Source organism: Mauremys mutica, chromosome 4, assembly GCF_020497125.1.
Source record: "Mauremys mutica isolate MM-2020 ecotype Southern chromosome 4, ASM2049712v1, whole genome shotgun sequence".
Classification (NCBI taxonomy): Eukaryota; Metazoa; Chordata; order Testudines; family Geoemydidae; genus Mauremys; species Mauremys mutica.
In genome coordinates this window covers 134,179,129-134,200,936 of record NC_059075.1, presented here as the reverse complement: position 1 = coordinate 134,200,936, position 21,808 = coordinate 134,179,129, and the positions used below count along the sequence as shown (strand labels likewise).

The following is a 21,808-nucleotide window of genomic DNA, read 5'->3' as shown; positions in this document are numbered from 1 at the left end:
AACATTCCTCCATACAGCAACTGAAGCGGACAAGCTCTCACTATATTTCAGTTGAGTTCCCTCTCTTCCCCTAGTCCAATGATACCATTTCTTACCTCCCATGACAACAGTCCTCCTCACTGAGGACTGGTCACAATGCTCTCTAGGCAGGACATTTTGGAGCAGATTCCCACACTAGTCTTTGCTGATCTAGAAGCGAAAGATCTTGAATGTCAATCCCCACCATAGCAGCACATTGTGCTACTCCAGCATTGGCCCCAGCGTAGCTGTTTCATCTTGCAGCACAGCTGCTGCAGGGGGTACACCCAAACTCAGTATCTGCCTTTCCAGCACTCGTGTTACAATTACAGTCAAAACCCACTTAAGACAGAGGAACCAATTCCTCCTCCTAAAAAGGAAAGCAAATCCCAAAGGGCCCATTTTGACAGAAGCAAAAGAAAGCAGTGGATGCAAATGCAAGCTTCCATCTGGCTATAAAATAAACCACCTTCAAGCTGCAAAGAGAACTACATGGACCTCATTAAGGACTTTCCTCAAATAAAACCCCCAGAGCCATATATCCAATAGTTTCACATAATGTAAGAGTATACATGGACCAACCTCTCTAGGCAAGAAGTGGCATATTAGCAATGCTTTCAGTCAAGAACTTAAGCATGATCTCCCAATGTTTTATTTCTCAGATGCGCATCTAATATAGTTAGAGACGCAAAACACAGCATCAACTCCCATGATTGAGGTTTTACTTTTCCATCCCCTCCAAACAGTAGTGTTAAAAGACCTTATTGAGTCACCAATATCCCTTCGCTAGATTCAACATATTTATCCCCGCTCATTAGGTTTAAACTAAATTGGTCAACGCAATTCATCACTAATATTAACCCATTACTTCAACACTGTCTAGCAGGCTAGATCTTCAGCAGCTCCAGATATACCTTCCTTTCACAGGAGATGATCACAGACTTATGCCAACCATGTCGTCTAATTTCAAGAGAAACGTCTTCTATAGCTTCACCTTGGGATTTTACAGTTGTGAAGCTGTGCTGAGGTTGAGTATTTTAGCTAAATTAAGACTCCAATCTTAATTATGAGAGCGTAGTCCCATCACTGCAACTCATGAATAAAGACTTCGCAGGGGCGGGAGGGAGGAAGGAGATCAGGCCCTCAGCATCCACATCTTTCAGGATCCCAATCCCTATACTCACATGAGTTGTCATACTATCAGCCCCATTCAGTCTTATTAATTTAATCCAATTAAGGTGTTTTGAATTCTTTAAAGTTTTACACTCCAGTTTTTACTTTACAAAGTAGATTTTAATCAAGTCAAGGTTTTGCCACACAATACACTTAGAGATGCACACGCCAAACTCATATTTCGTAAGATCTTCCAACACGGAAGAAAGCAGCAAGGATACTGTGGTCTCAGAGGCAGTATTTTGGGCTTCAGTTGCTAGATGGTATGTAAATGTGACAACAGGAATAAAATAGTTTTTCCAGTGATGATAGGAAGTAGTTCCTCTATACAAAGCTGCCATAAAGCAAGATGAAAAAAGCATGAATTCCCCCCTCATCCCCCTGCTGTGTAAAATAGTGGATTTTGCACATCTCCAGTAAGCCATGGGTCTAAAACAAAACAACAAAAACAAGCAAAAATTCATCTTTGTGGGGAGTTCAGAAGATACTTAGCTTTATTCTTGGCAACACCACCTGCCAGTTTGCAGGATCATCAGCCCCCACAAAAATCCATTAATTCTCCTCTTCCTGTCTCCAAGGAAAACGTACCACTTGCTGGGGCTTGAGACTGCGAAGATCTTCAGTTTCATCATAACACGTGTCTTCCAAAAGGTACTTATAAGTACGTACAATAATTTATGTAGGACACTTCTAATCCAAATGCAGATAATTTGAACAAATTTAAAATCCCCCACAAAAGATAAAACCATTAAATCTACACCAGAAGCTCCAATAAGAACACTTTTAAATCTGGCAGGTAGATTCCCCTTCCCCTCCACATTTTAATCTTTAGAAGAACTAATGTGTTGGGTAACTGATTTTCCAGCAGCTCAACCATTTTTATTCTATTATCCTGATGCACAAATACCTGCTGGTTTCAAGTAGACAATCACAGCAGCCAAATCAAACTAAAGCTCGCACCTGGGAAAATACTGCCTGAAGGAAAGCATCGATATTCTGGCATTGCTAGGGGTAAACTGTTCTAATGTCTGAGTTCTAAGTCTAATTATTCACAAGAATATCTTCCTTCAAAGACACTTTCCCCACCCCACACTCACAAAGGAGACCCAAATATGAACATGCTTGCTCCTCAAGCTAGCAACAGCCCAGTGCCCCAAACTATGAAGCTCGAACAGTCGATCTGAAACCTCTCACGGGCATGGGGACTTCAGCATCCTCATCAAGCAAAGAGGGTCATGCTGTACTCAGGCAATACTCAGAACTAAAGTCTCAGCTGAAAACCCTTTATGTTCAGATTCCAGAAGGCAAGACATCCTAATAAAGTCTGCCATGATGAGATAAGGGAAACCATTCACACAGAAAGGCCTGAGCAGAGTATTACCACTCCAGTGGAAAGCTGGTATATAGCTCACCACATGTTTTCCCCCCATGACTGATAAACAATGTGACTTGGGGACATTTATGTTTGACAGATGGCCAAAACCAAGCGAGCAGAGAGAGCATGGCTGCATTTTATTTTTTAAAATCAGTTACTGAATGTTTTACTGGGAGGTGTTTTTACCATCAGCAGTAACTCCCCAGTCACTGCCACCCATGATTTCCTTGAATTTTGACTAGTATGGGAGTGCTAACTTCCCGTGTGCTTCAATGGTTGATTTTCAGGCGGCTTTTAAAACAGGCTCAGTGGCAGATGTGGGAAACCATTTACACTTTTACCCTGATTAAAAAATACCAAAAAAATCCCAAACACATAGGTAACTGTTTTCTCTAGGGATCACATTCTAAATCTGCCCCGTGTCAGGTTTGAAATAACCAGAAAGCTACTGAGATGACATATTGCTGTGGCACTCACCATTGTGGTTGGCAAATTTATTTCAGAAGTAAAAATGGCCAAGGACAATACATTTTTGGGAATGGAGATGGGGAGGGGGATAAGATGAGAAATTGCTAGCCATAGTGGCATACAGATTAATAGGGAAAAAATAAAATTATGGCTAAGTGTGTAAGAAACTTAGATATATAGAGAGTATGTGGGGAGAATAATGACAGACTGTCCTGTATTTAAAAAAAAACAACATGGGGGGGAGAGAGAGAGAAATCAAGCGAATTACTTTATACAAGGATTATGCAGTTTTGTTTACTGCTAAGATGGACTTGTTTCTTTTTAAAAAGTCCTAATATGAGTGAGTTAACTCAAGGTTAAAGCCAAAAAAGATTTACAATAACTAATTCCAAAGACTCCAAGATACCGTATTTCACTCACACAGACTTTCTAAATGGTGATACTAAAGCACAAAAATGCCACAGCAGTCACTGTTCCACTGTACCAAAACAGGGTTTGAGAAATAACTCCAAGAGCCTGAAGCATACTTCCTCCTTCTAAGAGATGGGCTATTCTCTGTTCAAGCCTCTTCTACACTGGTGCTAACACTACTTCAGCTCCGCCAGGGTTAGTTACGTTTAGCACCATAATGCAGAGGACCCTCTCGCTGCCACTAGCATTTTAAGCCTGGTGTCAGTTAAAACTGCTCTGAGCAAGGTTAAGCAACATGGAGCCAGATTTTTAGGTGTCTAAAGATGGAGACAGGCTCCCAGGGAGATTTTTGACAATCTAGCCCATGTGCTTAAAATGCAGGTGGGCAGCTTGCGGCCCATCCAGACTAGGGCTCCCAACTTGGCTAATTTTGCTGGAGCTGAATCAGCCTGTGTGACAGTGGGAAATGTTTGCCAAGTTTCCTAATGTAGACAAGCCCTATGTCTCCATGCCCATGTGCACTGGGTCACTGTCACCCTCTAACCCTGAGCCCTACTGTAGGATGCAAAAGGAAAACCATTATTTCAAGATCTCAATATCCACAAATTTCTCCTCTCTCCTCCCTTGTAAGAGTCTTGCCTCCCAGTACCCCAGTATCTTCTCCTTATATATGTACAGAATAAAGGTGCAGCTGGCAAAACACTGGGAAAAATTATCAGGTGAGTGAATTTACTATACTGCACTGAATTCCAGGCCTCTGATTCTCATTAGAATCCTGGGTTCAGGGGTGCTGAAGAAAACCTAATACTTACACACAATAATGAACCCCTGGTGTCTGTGAGAGGTGGAAAATTTTGACCCAAAACAAACACATCAAAACCTTCCTAGTTGTGGCTAGAGCTTTGTAGTGCCAGACTTCCCAGACTGCTACAACCTCAAAAGATTTCTTAAACCAAATCTAGAAATTTCTCCCTTATTCTGTTTTGAGAGCACCCAAGATCATATTGGCTAATATCCAATGCCAATGAAGAAGGAACTACACTGCAGGACATGTCTGCACCAGACGGTTAAACCAGCATCTGCCCTGGCTAAGTCTGAAGGTCTGAGACACATCCTAGCTCTAGATTTAGGGTCAATACACAACACTGTTTTGGGAAGTAACAATTTCCACCCTTGCTAGCATGGTCAGAAGCACCAGTCTTAGCAATGCTGGAAGTCCTAGTCTAGTTCAGAAGCCATTTTGTGCACTGGGTCAGTCAGACTTGCTCTGGAGAGGTTTAACTGACATCATGCTGACAACAGCTACCAGAACCCCCCATCTTAAAATCCTGATGTGTTTGCATATGAAAGGTAGCTCAATTATGAGTCCCAAATCAATCTCGTGTCATTATGGACAAGATTACTTACGCTGATATTCCACATGGCTATACGAATTGTTACAGAAGAACCTCAGACATTGGGAAGATGCAAACTCTAGGTGGTGGTAAGGGGGAAAGATTTATGTAAGTCAGGAACAAGGCTTGTTTTAAGTACACAGCTTTTGAATAAAGACTACTTCCACCCCAGAGCTCAATCTTCTATTTCCAGTTAATAAGGCATAACACCAGCCACTCAATGTAATTGCATTAACAGCATCAATTCATGCCACATTAAAATACTTTCTTGGCACAATTTATTTTTCTGACCCAAACAAAGAAGCCACTAACAAGTCATTAACAATATACTACCCTAAAGTGTCAGTTTAACAGCCCTATAAAAACATTTTTAGAATTAAGGAAACAAAAATGTGCATGCTATTGATATTAAAACTGCAGTTACTCTTTCAGGAGTACCAGCTGCTTTTTTGCAAAGCATTTGTAATGTATTAATCTATACAGTGAAGGACAAAAACTCAACTGAAGGCAGTAGATGGCTGTGTTGTTAGGCGCCGCTAACGGCTCAGAAAGAGCAGATTCTTTTACTTTCTTGTCCATTTCTTGATATATTATTCAAGCCCTTTTTAAAGTTATGTTCAGGCTGATCAACAAAGACTAAGAAGGGACTGTACATTTGTTTCTAAGTTGAAGTGAACAGAACTGGTGTAATTTAGGCTGAATTCCAGATGCTCAGTTTCAAACTACTTCTTGAATAATGCCCCTCAGCCTTTTCATGTTGGCGATCACTGGCACCGCTTTTGGCCTTGCTATCCCATACTGATGAAAGTAGGGAGAACAAGTAAAGGAACGGAATGGGATCTCAAATTGAACAGCCTCTTGCCAAAGTAGTGAAAATATCAATTCCCATTACCCCAGCTCCATTGATATGTCTATCAGAATTTTATATTGTAAGTGCTTAATGGGAAGAAAGAATGCTCTTGAAAAGTATGAGTATTTATTAGAATAATTTCTGTTAAATATAAGGAAGAGTACTGCAGATTTAATTTCACATCTTGGCTATGCTCTGACAAAGGAGAAGTTACCAAATGCAGCAACTAGCTCCTGTCCCAAGCCAGGGATTAACTAATGCCCCTCCCAAACCTTTCCCTACCCCTCCCACCCTCCAGCCCCAACCCTTTCCATTTTATTTCCCAACTAGACAACACTGTTGGCAAATCAAGACAGCATGAAACTTACATCAGTAAAAAACAAACAAACAAAAAAAAAAAACCATGAACTGTGCCAATGCATCAGGGCAACTATCCTATTAAATGATGTACTTCTCCACACTAGCATTTCTGCTTGGGAGCCAGCTGTACCTTTGTCACAGAGGATGATAGTTTTAACATTCTGAGTATGCTCTGTGGTACAATTATAAGTGCTGCAACGCCACATACAAGAGAGATTCAACACCTGATTTTTCCCCCCTCCCCCCAAGACTTCTTTTCAGGGACACGACAGGGACATCCCCCAAGGGTTTGTGCAATGACACTCAATAAGTACAATCCAATACTTTAGCACAAATTACAATACCCAGTTGAGCACAGTATAAGGCATGTGGACAGGAACATCAGCAATATGCAGCAAGACGGGAAAGAATTCCAAAAACAGCAGGGCAGCATTGGTGCTTGAAGCTCCCGTTGGTTAGATTTTAACCACACTTTGAATCCCTGATTCCTACCATTGAGGCCAAAAATCAGTTTCTATCATAGTGTTTCTGAGGCTGTTTGCTTTTGACTGGGCGGTAAAGACCAATTCCTTGTGTTTCATTCTAATACAAAAGCAGAAATGTTGGCTAAATCTGTAGAAGGAACTGAGCACCAGGGATGCCTGAAGGTGATCAAAACTTTGCTCTGACCATAAAATGTCACTGCACTAAGTTTCGGGGGTTTATGGGGGAGTAAACTGGCCCAGCCATTAGCATGGTCACAAAAAGTTTTGTATTTAAAAAAACAAGGCAAACTGATTAATTATGAAACCCTCTTTTCACAAGTAGCCCAGGTTTAAAAAAATTCCCATAAAATTAAAAGTTAGATTCCTCCATCTAAAAAAAATAGTTTATACATATGCGCTGAAAGTGACCACCACAGGTCTGAACAGCACCTTACAGTACAGACTAAGACTTAAAGAATTGATCTCACATTTGCAGTCTTTAATTAAAAAAAAAAAAGAAAAATGTCTGGCTATGGCTGGGTTGACACATATGGGAACACTTCAGAACACAAGGCAGAGGCGAAACGAGCAGCGTCGCTCTCCAGGCCAGGGTAGCGGTGTAAAGGGAAAGGGGCACTTCATGCACAAAATGTATTTTACAAAATACATATCCAAAAAAGCAAAAAACCCCACCTTGCACTAAACTGCACCACTCTTAACACTTGCTTTACCATAGGCTGCTGCCCATGCCTTGTTCAACAGAGGAGGCATGTGAAAGGGGGTGGGAGAGGGAGGAGGAGGGAAATCCATGTTTCAGTCTATTTTCCAAAACTTTCTTTTATAGGGACATCTTCAGTCATCTGATGTCAGAGACAGAGCTCTCATTAGAGTCAGTGTATGAAGTGGTCATGACAGGAGTGCCGTTGTTTGCCAAACAGCCTTGTCTCAAGGTTTCAAAGTATGAGGCCTGCACTGGTTTGTGAGACTTCAGAACTTCTTTAGCATCTTCTATCTTAAACCATTCCCTTTTCCTTCCTGTGGGTAGAGGAATAAATTAGTAAACGCAGTAAGAGGACTAAAGATAGACATTTATCCCTTCTGTGAAGTTTTTGCTGTTGACTAGCATTCTGTCCATGTCAACTGTGATTAAAGTGGAACAATGAAGTGGGCTTGCAGCCCAATGCCAATTCAAAAATCCCACGAGACTTCTCTCATTAGTCTTTTGATCTCATAGCGACTGAAGGGTCCCCCTAGCCAAGTGTAACACAGATGCCTCCAACCTTCCACAAAAGATGTTCATTAGGGTAGTAAGTCCAGCATCCAATTGATAGTGGTTTGGGATTCTGAGATTTATTTTTTTAGATGTTATTTCCATGATTTCTGCGTGGGATAGAAAAATATAAAAACACCACTGATTTTAAGGGAATTCATAACAAATTTTGAACTCCATCTATCATTTAACAATTTTCTCTTTTTAAATGACATGCTCCTGAAAAGGAGGAAATGATGGCACTCTCTGAAACCTGGCATGGCATGAGGAAGTGCTTTTTCCCCAAGGCATCTCAATCCTCTTGTACAGCATGTGTCTCTTTGTACTAAGACCTCTCCTGAGGAGAGCCTGCAAGATGAGCCCAATTATATGCGGGTTTTTAAGAGTGTTGACAAGCATCCTGCAGGAATTAAACTGACAAACTCATTTTCGTTTGGGGATCTGATAAGGATTTAAATGCACAGCTTTCAGGAGTGAGTGGTGAAACAGAAGTGCAAGAATTACACAAAACACGAGTCTCTATATAAACCCACTGAGACTACACTTGAAGGACCAGGGAAGGAAGAAAGAATCAACATGATATTTTTGCTTTCAAAGGACAAGTCAATAGAATTCAACTATTCTAACAATCACTTACAGTAAAGGGCGGGGAGTTGGCATGCTTCTGTATGAGAGGGACAATGTACACCAGTAATGCTAACAAGCAAGAAAGTCTTACCAATATTGACAGAGTCCTCCCAGTCTTCCAACACGTCTGTGACAATAAGTACATAAACATATGTTCTGTGTTTCCTGTCCCGATTCTGAAAGGCAAAATGGACAGGATTATGGCAGAGCAGGCAAAAAGACAATACCTAAATAAAATCCTAAACCTTTTATTTTATTTGGGGGGGGGGGGTGAGGGAGACGGGACTACTTAAAGCACCCTCAAGCCTTCCTTTAAGTAGTGACCTTATTTAGTCTACAAAACTACAATCAGTGGTCTCTCATTTCAAGATCAAGGAAGTTGTTCAGAAAGGGTTAGTGTGTATAAAATCAAGGGACTACAATAAGTGGCATTAGGATGAAGTAGCGTACAATAGTCCACACACAATAAAGAGGCCCCACACTATTCCATGAAGTCTTGCTCTGTACTGCCGGTGAATGGCATTATTTAATATGAGATATGATTTTGATTGCGGCTGATCACCAGCTATCCCACCTGAAGTGGAAACTGAGCACTCAGTACCTCTGAGGGAAAAAAATAAAAATAAAAGTGCTTTTCCTCCAAATCTGGTTGTCTAGTTTGGTCAACATGCATACTGCTGCAAGCTTAGAAAGAAGTTTCACTAAAATGACATTTTTGCAGCAAGACTTTACAACCTGAACAGATATTTCAATAAACTTACCTCAAAAATTCCTACTAATCTTCCTAATGTCCCTTTCACTCCAGCCTACAGAAAGCACAAGCAGAAGAAGGTTTAATGTTTTTAACTACAGCTCAGCTCATTTCCTTATTTCCAGTGTGACAGCAAGGTTTGTAAAAACAGGAAGCAAATGTTGCAAGCAGTCAATTCACATGAAAACAGTGTAATCACCAGAGGGATGATGTAACTGTAGCATGAGCCCCAAAAGCCTGGGATCCATCTTAGAGAGAAAAATCAGTTTGACACCTGCATATCAAGATACCCTCAATGATCCAACAGCTCTTATACGGCAAATTGAACAGAATTAATTTAATTTGGGGGGGGGGGATAAAACTTGCTTAAAATAAAGGGGAAACGGTTGAAGATCTCTAAGATCAGCAGGCTTGGGTTTCAAAGCTGAAAATAAGTTTGTGTCAGATGCAAAAAGCAGTCTGCAGCAACACCACTTGTTCGACAGAAAGCTTTTATTTCGTTGCAGCTGAGCTGAAGAAAATGTAGGTTGGAATTTCAGTTGTTTTACTTTGTTCTACTTGGGTTCAAAGGCTGAGTCCACACTAGAAAATTTTAGGGTGAGAAACCTCAGGTAAAAATCAATTGAATCCTATCTACAATACAGCTTCCATCACAAATACTGGTGGTGAATTACAAGATATGAAGTTTGCTATTTTAGACAGGGGCCAAATACATCCTTAAGGGCTTTTTGGGCAAAATGTTTGTTTTACCCTTTCCTTTACTCACATTGTTGGGTATGTAAGTCTGTGGACTTAATTCTCTGCTATCTTATAACTACCACCGTACTGTGGATAATCAAATTTATAGATTTAAAAAAATCAGACATGTATATAAATTGGATTTTTTATTTAAATTCAGTAAAATTTTAAATATATATATTTAAATTAAATTTAAAATATCAACGTATTATATGGCCTAACCTTACAATATCTATTACAATAATTTTAATTCAATTAGCACAAACAATTAAAAATAATCGCAATTAATCACAAGACTAAAATAGTTGCGATTAATCAGTTTTATTTTTACTGTTAAACAATAATAGAATACCCATTCAAATTATGTCTGACGAAGTGGGTATTCAGCAACAAAAACTTATGCTCCAATACATTTGTTAGTCTATAAGGTGCCATAGGACTCTGTTGCTTTTTACAGATCCAGACTAACATGGCTACCCCTCTGATACTTGACATTCAAATTACAAATATTTTGCATGTTTTTCTACATTTTCAAATATATAAAAGTACTGTAGTGCAATCCCTGGCATGAAAGTGCAACTTACAAATGTAGAATTATTTTTGTTTTGTTTGAGTGCAGTTATGTTTTAAAAAAAAAAAAGGTAAAACTTTAGAGCCCACAAATCAAAGCATGAAGGGGCATATGAATGTTGATGTGACAGATGTGCTAAATACCTTGTAATCCCAGCTTTAAAGTACACAGGATTAGTTAGGGTAGTTAAAATTTAGGGTTCCCCATTACTATTTAACCTTCCTACCCTACCCTTCATTAGCAATTAATTTTGCTAGCAATGAAGGTTACAGCAGATGAAAAGTACCTGCAGGTTCAAATCAGTTCTTATAAACACATGGGATCCTTACAGCTTCAGTTCAACAGCCTGGGAATCTTTCTAGTCACACGCAATATTTAAAGTCTGAGTACTTGTATTTTTGTATATCCGGCGCATAAGGCATTTACATACCACGATGTTGACTGTGATAAGCTAATTATAATTCAAGGTTAATTGTACTACAATGGAACTGGAGACATGTGAAATTCAAATGCATCTGTGCAGACAGCAAATTATTTTCTAATTCTTCATATGCTCTATTCTTATATGTAGAACCAGTGTTGGAATTCACATCAAATATTTAATTAGCTGATGCAACATAAAACAACCTCTCACAAACCAATACATTCAAATAGTGAGAGAAAAAAGTGAAAATGGCTGCACAACACTATTATATTTAAATGTAGAACTGTGTAGAAACCAGAGAGTTTCTTTCCTGTAGGAAATTTCACATTTCATTCTGGATCTGAACAAAAAGTCAGAAATACACTTTCCTATGGAATGGAAACAATTGAAAAAGTTCATTTCACTGAAATATTTCCAACATTTCCAGCCAGTTCCCTTGCACCCTACGACGCCTGCCCATCAGGTTGGCAGCCCAGAAAGCTGGGTAGCCAGCCACCTGGGAAGACTCACTACCAGGTGGGAAGCCCAGGGAACTAGGTGGGGAGATAGCCAGCCAAGGTCCTGAAATCCTGGGGAACCTGTCAGGCGGGCTGCCAAAGTTCCTGCAGGCCCAGGGAGCCAGAAATCCACAGCAGCCCATGAGGTGGGCTGCAAAGGAGCCAGCTGGGTCTACCTGCTCAGCCAATCTACCACCTCCCTATATGTAGGAGGTGGATGCAGTTGTCCCAAGAATGTCTGGGGATCAATTCTCATCAGAAAGGAGCTCCTACTAGTGCCCCCATAACACAACAATCCAATTACTGCCCTTCAAAAACTTCTGAAATCAAGCGATGGGATGAATTATTTTAAGGCTTACACAATAGTCCTGAGTTCCAGGAAAAACTGATACCCTGATAAGACATCACTTTGGACCACTGCCTCTGCCAAATTAGCATTCCAAACTGGGCACCTCAGCTTCTCAAGTCCAGTAACAGATTATGCCCATCATATGACAGGTCCCCAGGCTAGCATTTTAGCACATACAAAGATCGTAAGACTGAGATTTCATATTTTCTGTAATTCTGTGCAAGTGTTATACATTGCACAATTATAACTGGTATACTGAAATTTGATTTGCAGACTATCTAAACAAATACAGCTAAGTAGCATTTAATGGTTACATTCACTGGATTAAGAAGTTATGATCACTGCAGCAGCTGATTATATGGTCCTCTACCAGGTAACTACACGCAATACATCGCTCTTCCGAAGTTCATTCGAGAGGAGTCTTCATGATGTCAACATCTGATAGCTTGAGGGCAGAGGTGGAATCTGAAATCACTAGAAATACGACTGGGTGTTGCAGTGGTCAGCTGTTCCTGTAACCCTGCTCTTTTTGGCACTTTTGATATTTATTGTTTGTTGAGCAGCATTTGAGCAGGCAGGTACTTCACTCAGAGCAACTCAACCCTGCTAGGCTGCCACAGTTTGAATTACAGTCTCATTCGGCAGCAATATATGTGAGCAAGCAAACACCAGCTGAGCAAGAGGGGATTATCTCAGCCAGCCCAAACCAGTTTCTTCACTGCAAATGGAGTCCATGCCAAGGCTTCCTTTCAACCACTAAGCTGTCATGGAAAGAGAGCAGCTTCTCCAAGGCTCTCAGCTGCCAGAGAAAGGGAGGGTCAATGCAGATTTATTTTAGGATTTGAAAGGTGAAGCCATGGATTTGCTCAATGAACCTTTGACTTCAATATCAAATAGCTTAATTATTAATAGTGATTTGTTCATAAAGCAGGGCTGTGTCTCCAAGTAGAACATTTTTCACTAGCCCGGTTAAACTAATCATTTGTCTTTTGCCAGCATTATATTTTGCTATAGTCTTGATTATTAGTAGCTCAAGTTCAGTGTGCCATGTTACAGCTTGGGAACAAGAAAACTGAGTAGTTTCTCCTCAATTTCAAAGATATGAGCGGATGGAAAATGCTATCTTCATAGGAAAAAACCAAAACCAAAAACACACTCCAACAAAAACAGACCTCAGAAGAACTAGTGGGCTCTGGGAAGACAGGTTCTTTTAAAAACATAACCATTTTATTCTTTCCATGGTATGCAAGCAAATAATTGCTATGAGACACAGCTGGGTGCTGCCAACGATTTTCACAAGCACAATTAACCCCACCTGCATTTGAAACCGAATGCCATGGGCCTAGTTATACAATGGAGGTGAACAAAGTACAAAGTTCAATACCCAGCCCCACAATCCTCCTCACTACACAACTCGGGGAGGAAGACAATGTCAGCTCTAACCTTATCTGACTTTCAGCACAAAGCATAATATGAGGGGAAGCAAGAGTGGAAATTTTTGAAAAAACCCTCAAGCATTCTTCAAATACTTGCAATATTTTAGTTGAGTTTTAAATACTTCAGAGGTACATGAACCCGCTTCTTTTACAGGAATAAAGTAGGGTGCCAATGTGCGGTTAGTTAATTTAAAAATGGCAGTTACTTCCTAATACAAATTTTTATGGAAGAGTTAAAAAGGAAAGACATTTTGATATTAAGAGGCTTAGAGTGTATACAGCAGGTGGTATACATAAGGATTTTTAATTCTGATATGTAGATTTTGAGGACCTCTGAATAGATACACAGAACACAGGAACTGCTGTATTAGACCAGACCACGGGACCACTTAGTCCAGCATCTTGTCTGACAGCAGTCATTTCCAGATGCTTCAGCGGACAATGCAAGAAATTCCATAGTTGACAAATATGAAATAATTTGCCTGTGGGGGAAGTTTCCTCCAAACTCTTATCAGTTAGCTGTTGACTTATGCCCTGTAGCCTGATGGTTTAAAATCCTCATAAAAACATTTTAAGTGTTATTTTATGCAACTGTGGACCTCCTTGTTATCTATATGAACATCTACTCCTTCCCAAATCCCTGAACAGCTCATGTCTTCAGTTAATCTGTGGAACTCACTGTTAGATATGCATGTTATGTAAAATAATATTATTTTATCAGTTTTCAATGTGTTGCCTTTTAAATTAATTGAAGTACCTCATTCTTCTAACTGAAGAAGCGTCTACTGGAGTGCTCAATTTACTTTCTCTATATAATTCTGTATACCTGTCACTTCTCCTTCCAGAACAGTCCCGTAGGAGGAGAGAGCTAAATGATAAGAAGTCTTTCCATGCCTCCAATTATTTTCATGGCCAGTCTCTGGATAGCCACACAGGATTTAAAAAACCAAAACAAGACCTGGGGGGAGGGATAGGTCAGTGGTTTGAGAATTGGCCTGCTAAACCCAGGGTTGTGAGTTCAATCCTTGAGGGGGCCACTTGGGGATCTGGGGCAAAAATCAGTACTTGGTCCTGCTAGTGAAGGCAGTGGGCTGGACTCAATGACCTTTCAAGGTCCCTTCCAGTTCTAGGAGATAGGATATCTCCATTAATTTTTTATTTATTACTGGGCCAAAACTCTATTTTAATTTGTTCCCCAATAAATGGACCTCAAATGATTTGAAAGGTACCATTAAAATCTTCTATACCAACTCATGGACAATTCTGTAAGGACATGTCTTTTCTGAAGCTCTGATTTTTTAAGAAACTGCCTTTTATTAACTATACAGTGTAAAATTCAACTTAACACAATACAGCTTCATTTTAACTTCTTTCAATTAACGGTCTCGGACAAAAGGCAGCCTTTTTAAAACAACTGTACTACTTTTCTTCTCATTTCCTATTTTCTTCCACTGTCTGTAACTTTGGCATCATGCATGACCCTTCCCCTTCCTTCTCCTCCCACAACTATCTTGTCTTCAAACCTATTGTTTCGTTGTCTTCACATCACACCTTCATTTCCTCCCACCTAACACTAACAAAACATTTTCTTATTTTAAAAAAAACAGGATACCTGCATTATATTTGGGGTGTTTGAAAAGACATTTTAAAGTCTAGTAACAGTAGCCAGGAATTGTATCACTCTATTAGATACAAAACAAACAGGACACAAAAGACTACTGAAAGTGCAGGCTGTACGGGGAATGGAAGATTTTCTCTTCACAGCAAGAAATGAGATGGGACAGTCAAACGTAAATCATTGTTTAGCTTTTTTGGGACCTATGAGACATACCATGCACATATTACTGAAGAGAATTTATGTATTTTTCACAGTTAGATGAAGGAAAAAGATCATTAGACATATATTTGTAAGTTTCTTAAATAGATACCAAGACCCCCATTCAATCTTAATTCCATTTGTGATGAGAATATTCTGTTCTGCGCCCAACATATATCCTGTAGTGTTCAATTTAGAAGTTATACACTTATAGAACTGTAATCAGTTCTCTATTATACATGAACTTTGCACTTGACTTTAAATGATTTTTACCCTTAAGGGTATGAAGATAGAAAAGTACAGTAACAGACACTGTCACTAACAATGCAAGCACTCTAATAAATTGCAGGTATACTGAAAAATGAACCAACAGGCTGAAAATATTTTTCACAACATGCAGATTATTTTGGCAGCAGGGGAAGGGAAGGAAAAACAAGAATGGAAAAGAATAAGAAAACAGAGCCAACTATCGACCATAGAGTGATTCCAGGTGTTCTGTTCTTGTTGACTACATACCTCTTCACAGACTTCCCGCACAGCAGCCACGTTGGGCTCCTCCTCAGGCTCCATGCCACCTCCTGGGACAATCCATCTGTCTGGATGGCGACTACTGCTCACCAAGAGCACCTGCCAATGAAAAGGGTTATATTTCAAAGCAAAACAGAGTGCAACTGATATGTGTACTCTCATGGTAGTATGCTTTTGTGGGACCTGGCTTAAAAAAAATATAAGTTCTCATATAGGACCCCTAAGACAGGTCAAATTGGGGTTCTGAAAAATATTCTGCTTCTTCCTTCTGAGGCCCAGCCTTCCTTAACCCTGTCCTATTTAGACTGTTGCACATACTCTATTTAGTAAGCTACTCCAAGTTCTCCAAACTACTCCAACTACTACTACTCTGGAACAGGGATACTCAATCTTGAAAAGACAAAATAAACGGAGGCTGAGCACCACAAAATTAAGGTTAGCAATTTGACATGGAATCACAAAGCACATCATTGCAAGTCAATGTCATATACTGTTTAAACTTCAAGACACATCACAATACAGTATCCAATAGTCAAGACACTTTACCACTACTTTGCACCTGTCCACACCTACATTACATGAAATGAGACTTTTTTTTTTGTAAATTGGTTGGGCACAGAATTAAGGTAACTTGCCCTTGTAAAATATTAATTTTGATAGTTTAATGGAAAGATTTTCAAGTTGGTTGCCCAACTTCCCTTTTGCCTTTGAAAAGTTTCCCGCTGAATGTACATTCTCTGCAGTACTGCACTAAGAGAATAAACACATAAGGCAAGTAATTGCACACCTTTTATTTAAAATTACATGCATGTCCCAACTCTTATACCCCTTTCTGGCTGCTGAAAAGAAGAGATGTTTCTCATCCATCACACTTCTTCTGACCCTTGGGACTGACAGGAAGGGATCCTAGCTAATCCTGTCCATTCTCTCCCCGCTGCCTTGTGTATAAGGCACCATAAGAAGCAGTCATGTGATCAGCACTCAGTTTCCTCTGCCTCAGATAAGGTAGAATACAAAAAATAAATAAATCACCAATTAGATCTGTGAAAAGCAATATCTGAAATGTCTGAGTTTCATCAGCCTAGAAAGAGTTAAAAAAAAACCCCACACATTCCCATTTCAACAGAGTTGAGTTTGTGAACCAGCAAAATAGGTTTGAATATATCTAAGTAGGAGCAATTCAAGTTTTCCCCTAAATATGTATTTTTGAGGTGATTCTTTGGAGCACCTTTAATGTTCTGCTATGAAATATAATGTGGTTTTATTTGTTTGCTTATCCTCTCCCATAAACAAATGCTCACTGTTAATCCCAGCTGGCTGAAAGTTCCCCCAAGGAATACCTGGACATTGTGTTTACTGAATCTGGCTGTGATTCATCCACAAGGAGAAAGACAAGCAAAAACAAAACCTGTGATGTTTTCCCAAGTTTTTAAGTGATGTTTATTCACTCAATCCACTCAGAGCTGTCATGTTATATATCTCTATTTCACTGGCACAATTACCAAAGTAGCTCTGAACTAATGCAACCGTTCCACAAACTTTCCAACATAACAGTCCAATTAGGTTACAGGCCAACTGTAATAGTTTCACTCAAACATTTCAGAGCTAACCTGCAGAAAAGACTACGCCTATGCCTTACTGTGTAAATACTGATTTATATATATTTAGTATTGAAAGATTAGAACAAATTAGCATGAGAAATTCTACATGCACATGACTGTACATTCAAAAGTCACATTTGTGTGGAAAGCAAACTTAAGACTTAGAGTTCCCTCCACTTTTGACACTTTATATAGTCTTGTCTAACAATAGATCAATTTGCAAAATAATGTTCTTTTTCTGTTAGCTAGAAAACTTACTCACAAGTTACACTATGTTAAAAGAACATTAAGATTGCAAAATCAAGCACTCAAAAGTTCAGGAATGCCAGAATTATGGTTGCCTGTGAGATCTTAATTCAGCCCTCTTGTGTGTTTGCACTATTATACAATCTTTAAATGTGTGATCATATACCATTTTTTCCAGAGGACTCTTGCCTCGTTTCAGTGCACACTTATTAAGCAGTCAGTCAATATTTTCAAAAGCTCCCTGATCTCAGTTCCAGTAACCTGACCCAGAACCAGCACCACCCACAGCAACCCAGCGCGGCAATTACAGGTAAAGTCCTGGTCAGCCCCAAGCTGGAATGTGCCCAGTGCAGATAGAATCTTTCTGGAATTTAGCTGCTAAAATCTAAAGTCTATACTGAGCATAAGCAAACTCCAGTTTGTAAAAAGCTTATAACCTAGCCAAATTCAGGCAGACTTTCACAAGGGTGGCAAAAAGAACACTCCTGACACACAAACCACCAGCCCCCCGTGAAATTTCTAGTCCCTACTGCAAAGCATGGGGCAACAGAGTGTCTAAGAAATGGTCACCACAATTTAACAAGGGCAAAACATTGTCCCCTAGCCTTGTTCCCAGAAACAGTGAAACTATTCTGGCTGAATTTTCTAAAATACTTCAGCATGAGGCAGACACCCAGAAGGGAAAATTTCAGCCCAAACAGTTAAGACAAAGTTACAAACAACTGAAAACAGGGTCATGATGGGAAGCATCAGGCAATCTTAATAATAGTTGGTGAAACAGATATAGTAAACCCATTTTTTAAATTTGTTCAAATAGTGAATACAAAGACTGTGTATTCTCTTAGTATTGAAACCTCCTCGTCAATTATTGGGAGTGGACCACATCCATCCTGACTGAATTGTTAACACTGGTTCTCCACTTGTAAGGTAACTCCCTTCTCTTCATATGTCAGTATATTTATGTCTCCTCCTCCATTTCAAAGAGAAAGTTGTCATGATCTACCCAAAATTAAAGAGGAGCAATGGGAAGAAAGAAGGGAATATCTATTTTCTAGTCAGGGTAAAGTATACTTGTCCTCAGTAGCTACTAATTTCAATTCGTAGTGCCATCTCCAAAACAAAACCGGAGGCAGACCCCTGGAAAATCAACAGAGCATACTCACTTGTAGTCAATTTGCAGTTGTAGCTTTTTATTTGAATTTCCTCACTTTATCTGCTAATAAATCACAGTACTAAAGCTTTTTTTAAAAACAAACAGTTTGATGGTGCAGAACAAGGCAGTGCCCTAATTAACACCCAACTCCTAATGCTGACCTTTTAGATGTGAACAATTTTACAGCACTTAGTTAGCCTCGCTCTTTAATGCAACTCAGAATATCATTAGTAATGGAACAACTGGACAACTCTCAGTGAGAAGCAAAGTCCTGTCATTCTCATAATCTAGCACAGTTTGAATGCATACTTGAAAGAAAGAGGAAATACCCTCACAGGAGGAGGAAACATGCTCTACAGGGGCAACATTTTTGACTGCTTTAAACAGGATATTGCCACTAATCAGCTCTTACCAGACAAAAACCTAGATCAAAGTGAAGTTGTGACATTGTTGTGTTCTTCGAAAGCAAACAGGATGTACACAGGGAAATTCATACATCTAAAAAGCTGTACTCCCCAGTATAAGCATGGAGCTCAAAGGTCTCAAGTAAACTGGATAGTATGATCCAAGACTGCATATAAACAGAGAAATAAAGACAACTTTAAAGTTTTACAGTCTGCTTAGTAACCAGTAAAAATAAGTAAATAAATCACACCTACTGTAAAGTAACATTTTTCTGTAAATCATTAAGAAATACTTGGGAGGAAGGATAGGAATGCCACATACAAGATTGAAACTTGAAAAATCCACCTCTGAGTGGAAAGCTTTGCCAGGCAAGTGCAGAAGACGAAGCCATCAATTTCTACAGAATTCAGTTTTTAAACAATTACGTTTCTAGTCATTATAGTAGGAGGATAAGCTTCAAACCATGTACTACATTAATTTAATTATTTGGTAGTGTAAATGGGACCCAAATGTGCAGGTGAAAAGTGGTTTTTTTTGTGAAAGATGCAGGTGCCTCAATGGAGATTCTGTCCTCTCTTGCCCCACCTTCACATGGTTTTAAAATGTACAAACTTGTGCAAAGCTCTGAAGGGAATATTTATACTTCAACACTGGTGTCCCTGAACAAAGGATTCAGAAATGAATTAGTACATGTCTCTTCCCCATCCTAAACAGCAGCACTGAAAAGCCTCTGATATCTTCCCAGAACCGAGTATTTTTGTGTTAACTCTCCTGGTCTGTAGAGAAAGCAATGGTAAAAAAAGTCTCAACATTATTTCTGTGCTATATTAGTTACTGGCCCACTCAGCTGAAGTGCAATCTTTCATCTACAGTCCTATACTCATTTTTGGCTTGCTGTGGCCTTCATTCTGTACTTCTAAGATCAAGACTAAGAAAATTTAACTCCTGGTCCTTCTGCCACTGGTCAAAATGTCAACTGAAGTCCAATATATATTTCAAGTAACATGATGTAGTTTTTACAGCATTTTTTCTTTCCTCAAAAATAAAAAATTAAATGCTCCTGATAGTGCAATGCACAGCCAAGAGGCCAACAGTTATTATCCACCTTATCTTTCAGAACACCCTGCTTTTGTGTTTGAGATAGTAAAATCTATAGCCTCAGTTTTATAGTGAAGTTTACAAGGGAGTACGGAGGCTTGTAGATTAGACCCACTGAGCAGCCAACTAGCACTTCTCCTTTTCTATTGCCCAGACAGCCCTGCAGGGAAGGGGGCCTCACGTGGCTTTAGGAGAAAGCCTGGCTGTCTTTCCATTCACTGTCAAAAAGCAGCTATAATTAAAACAAAATCCCTCCTCTGTTCCCCTCTCCCCATTCTCTAACACAGTTCTTTAAAAAGCATAAGCATTTCAAGTAGTTACTAAAATATGGAGGTTTGCTAACAAACATCTGTATTACAAGAAATAAATATATAATTCTATAAAGAACTAAGGCTTCTCCCAGCTTGATTTATCAAAACCAATAGGGATTACAAAGAAAATGCCTGGCATTAATATTCCTATAACTCTTCCTTCCCCCACCCGCACCCTCACTTCCTGGCAGTATTCCTTTTCTGCAGTGAGATCATGGGGGTGGGGAACAGTACTTCTTGCATGCAATCTGGCTAAACAGTAGGGTTGCTGTAGAAAGGTCTCTCCTCTATGCAGCAGACCCAACCGTAGCACATGATTGACACACCAAAATGAAGATCTTTGCCCTTTATAGAACCATAGAAAATAAAACTTTAGCAGAAGAATGAACCTGGTACCAATGACAGCCTGGTATTTAAGATGTAGCTTTGCTGGTAAGAAAGGAGTGAAAGAAGACTCATCAAGCTTAACCGATCTCATGACAAATCAAAGGACTCCATTAGCAGCTATGTATGTCCTTGCACTACTTAAACACTGCTTAAAATTCTGAAGTTTGTATTTCTTAAGAAAATAGCACAAGTGTTTTTAAATTTTTCCCCTCCTCTAAGAAATCTGAAAGTAAGAGCTCTATCCCTACAATTTGTCATTTTCTATTTTTACCACAGTTTCTAATGCAATTAAAATTAACAATTTTGAAACAAACTCTGACATTAGCACAGTTCTGGGAATAAGACTGGTTAATGAACTGCTGTTGCAGAGGCAGGAGAGAGAAAGCAGGAACACAAATATAATACAGTATCACTTCGCTCTCCCTCTCAAAAAAAACCCACCACCCCAATGGCTACAGTTTTTTTCCTCTAATTTGTTATTAATCAAAACAGGCAGATATGAGGATTATTACAAGAATCAAAAGGTGAGTAAGGAAGAGTTAAAATGGGAGGCTACAACAGGTCATACTGAAAGATCAACTGTCAGGCTGAAAGGAAGTTACTACTGGAGTTCTACAAGGATCAGTCTAGGGACCAATCTTATTCAACATCTTTCATTAATTACCTTGGCACAAAAAGTGGGAGTGTGCTAACAAAATCTGCAGATGACACAAAGTTGAGAGGTATTGCCAATATGGAAGAGGACTGGAATATCACAAAAAGATTTGGATGACCTTGAAAACTAGAGTAATAGAAATGGGATGAAATTTAATAGTTCCAAATGCAAGATCATGCACTTAGGGACTGACAACAAGAATTCTTGCTATAAACCAGGGACGTATCAGTTGGAACCAACCGAGGAGAAGAAAGTTCAGGACATATTAGCCGATCACAGGATGACTATGAGCCGCTAATGTGAAACGGCCGTGAAAAAATCCTATGCAATCCTAAGATGCATCAAGCAAAATATTTCCAGTAGAGATAGGGAGATGGTATTACCATTAGACAAGGCACTGATGAGATCTTATCTGGAATACTGTGTGCAATT

The 21,808-nt window shown here is 39.4% G+C and overlaps 1 protein-coding gene across 1 annotated transcript in view; it reads right to left on the bottom strand.

Annotated features, from left to right (window-relative positions):
* Positions 1–5,006: 5,006 nt before the first annotated feature.
* The window catches only part of NUDT3 (nudix hydrolase 3), a 28,867-nt gene continuing 12,065 nt past the window's right edge, over positions 5,007–21,808 (bottom strand). The window contains exons 2-5 of the mRNA XM_045013430.1: positions 15,509–15,619; positions 9,172–9,216; positions 8,502–8,586; positions 5,007–7,548 (exon numbers count right to left, since the gene is read on the bottom strand). Coding sequence (XP_044869365.1) covers positions 7,370–7,548; positions 8,502–8,586; positions 9,172–9,216; positions 15,509–15,619 — 420 coding nt within the window. The 3' untranslated portion in view covers positions 5,007–7,369. The remainder of the gene's footprint in view (positions 7,549–8,501; positions 8,587–9,171; positions 9,217–15,508; positions 15,620–21,808) is intronic.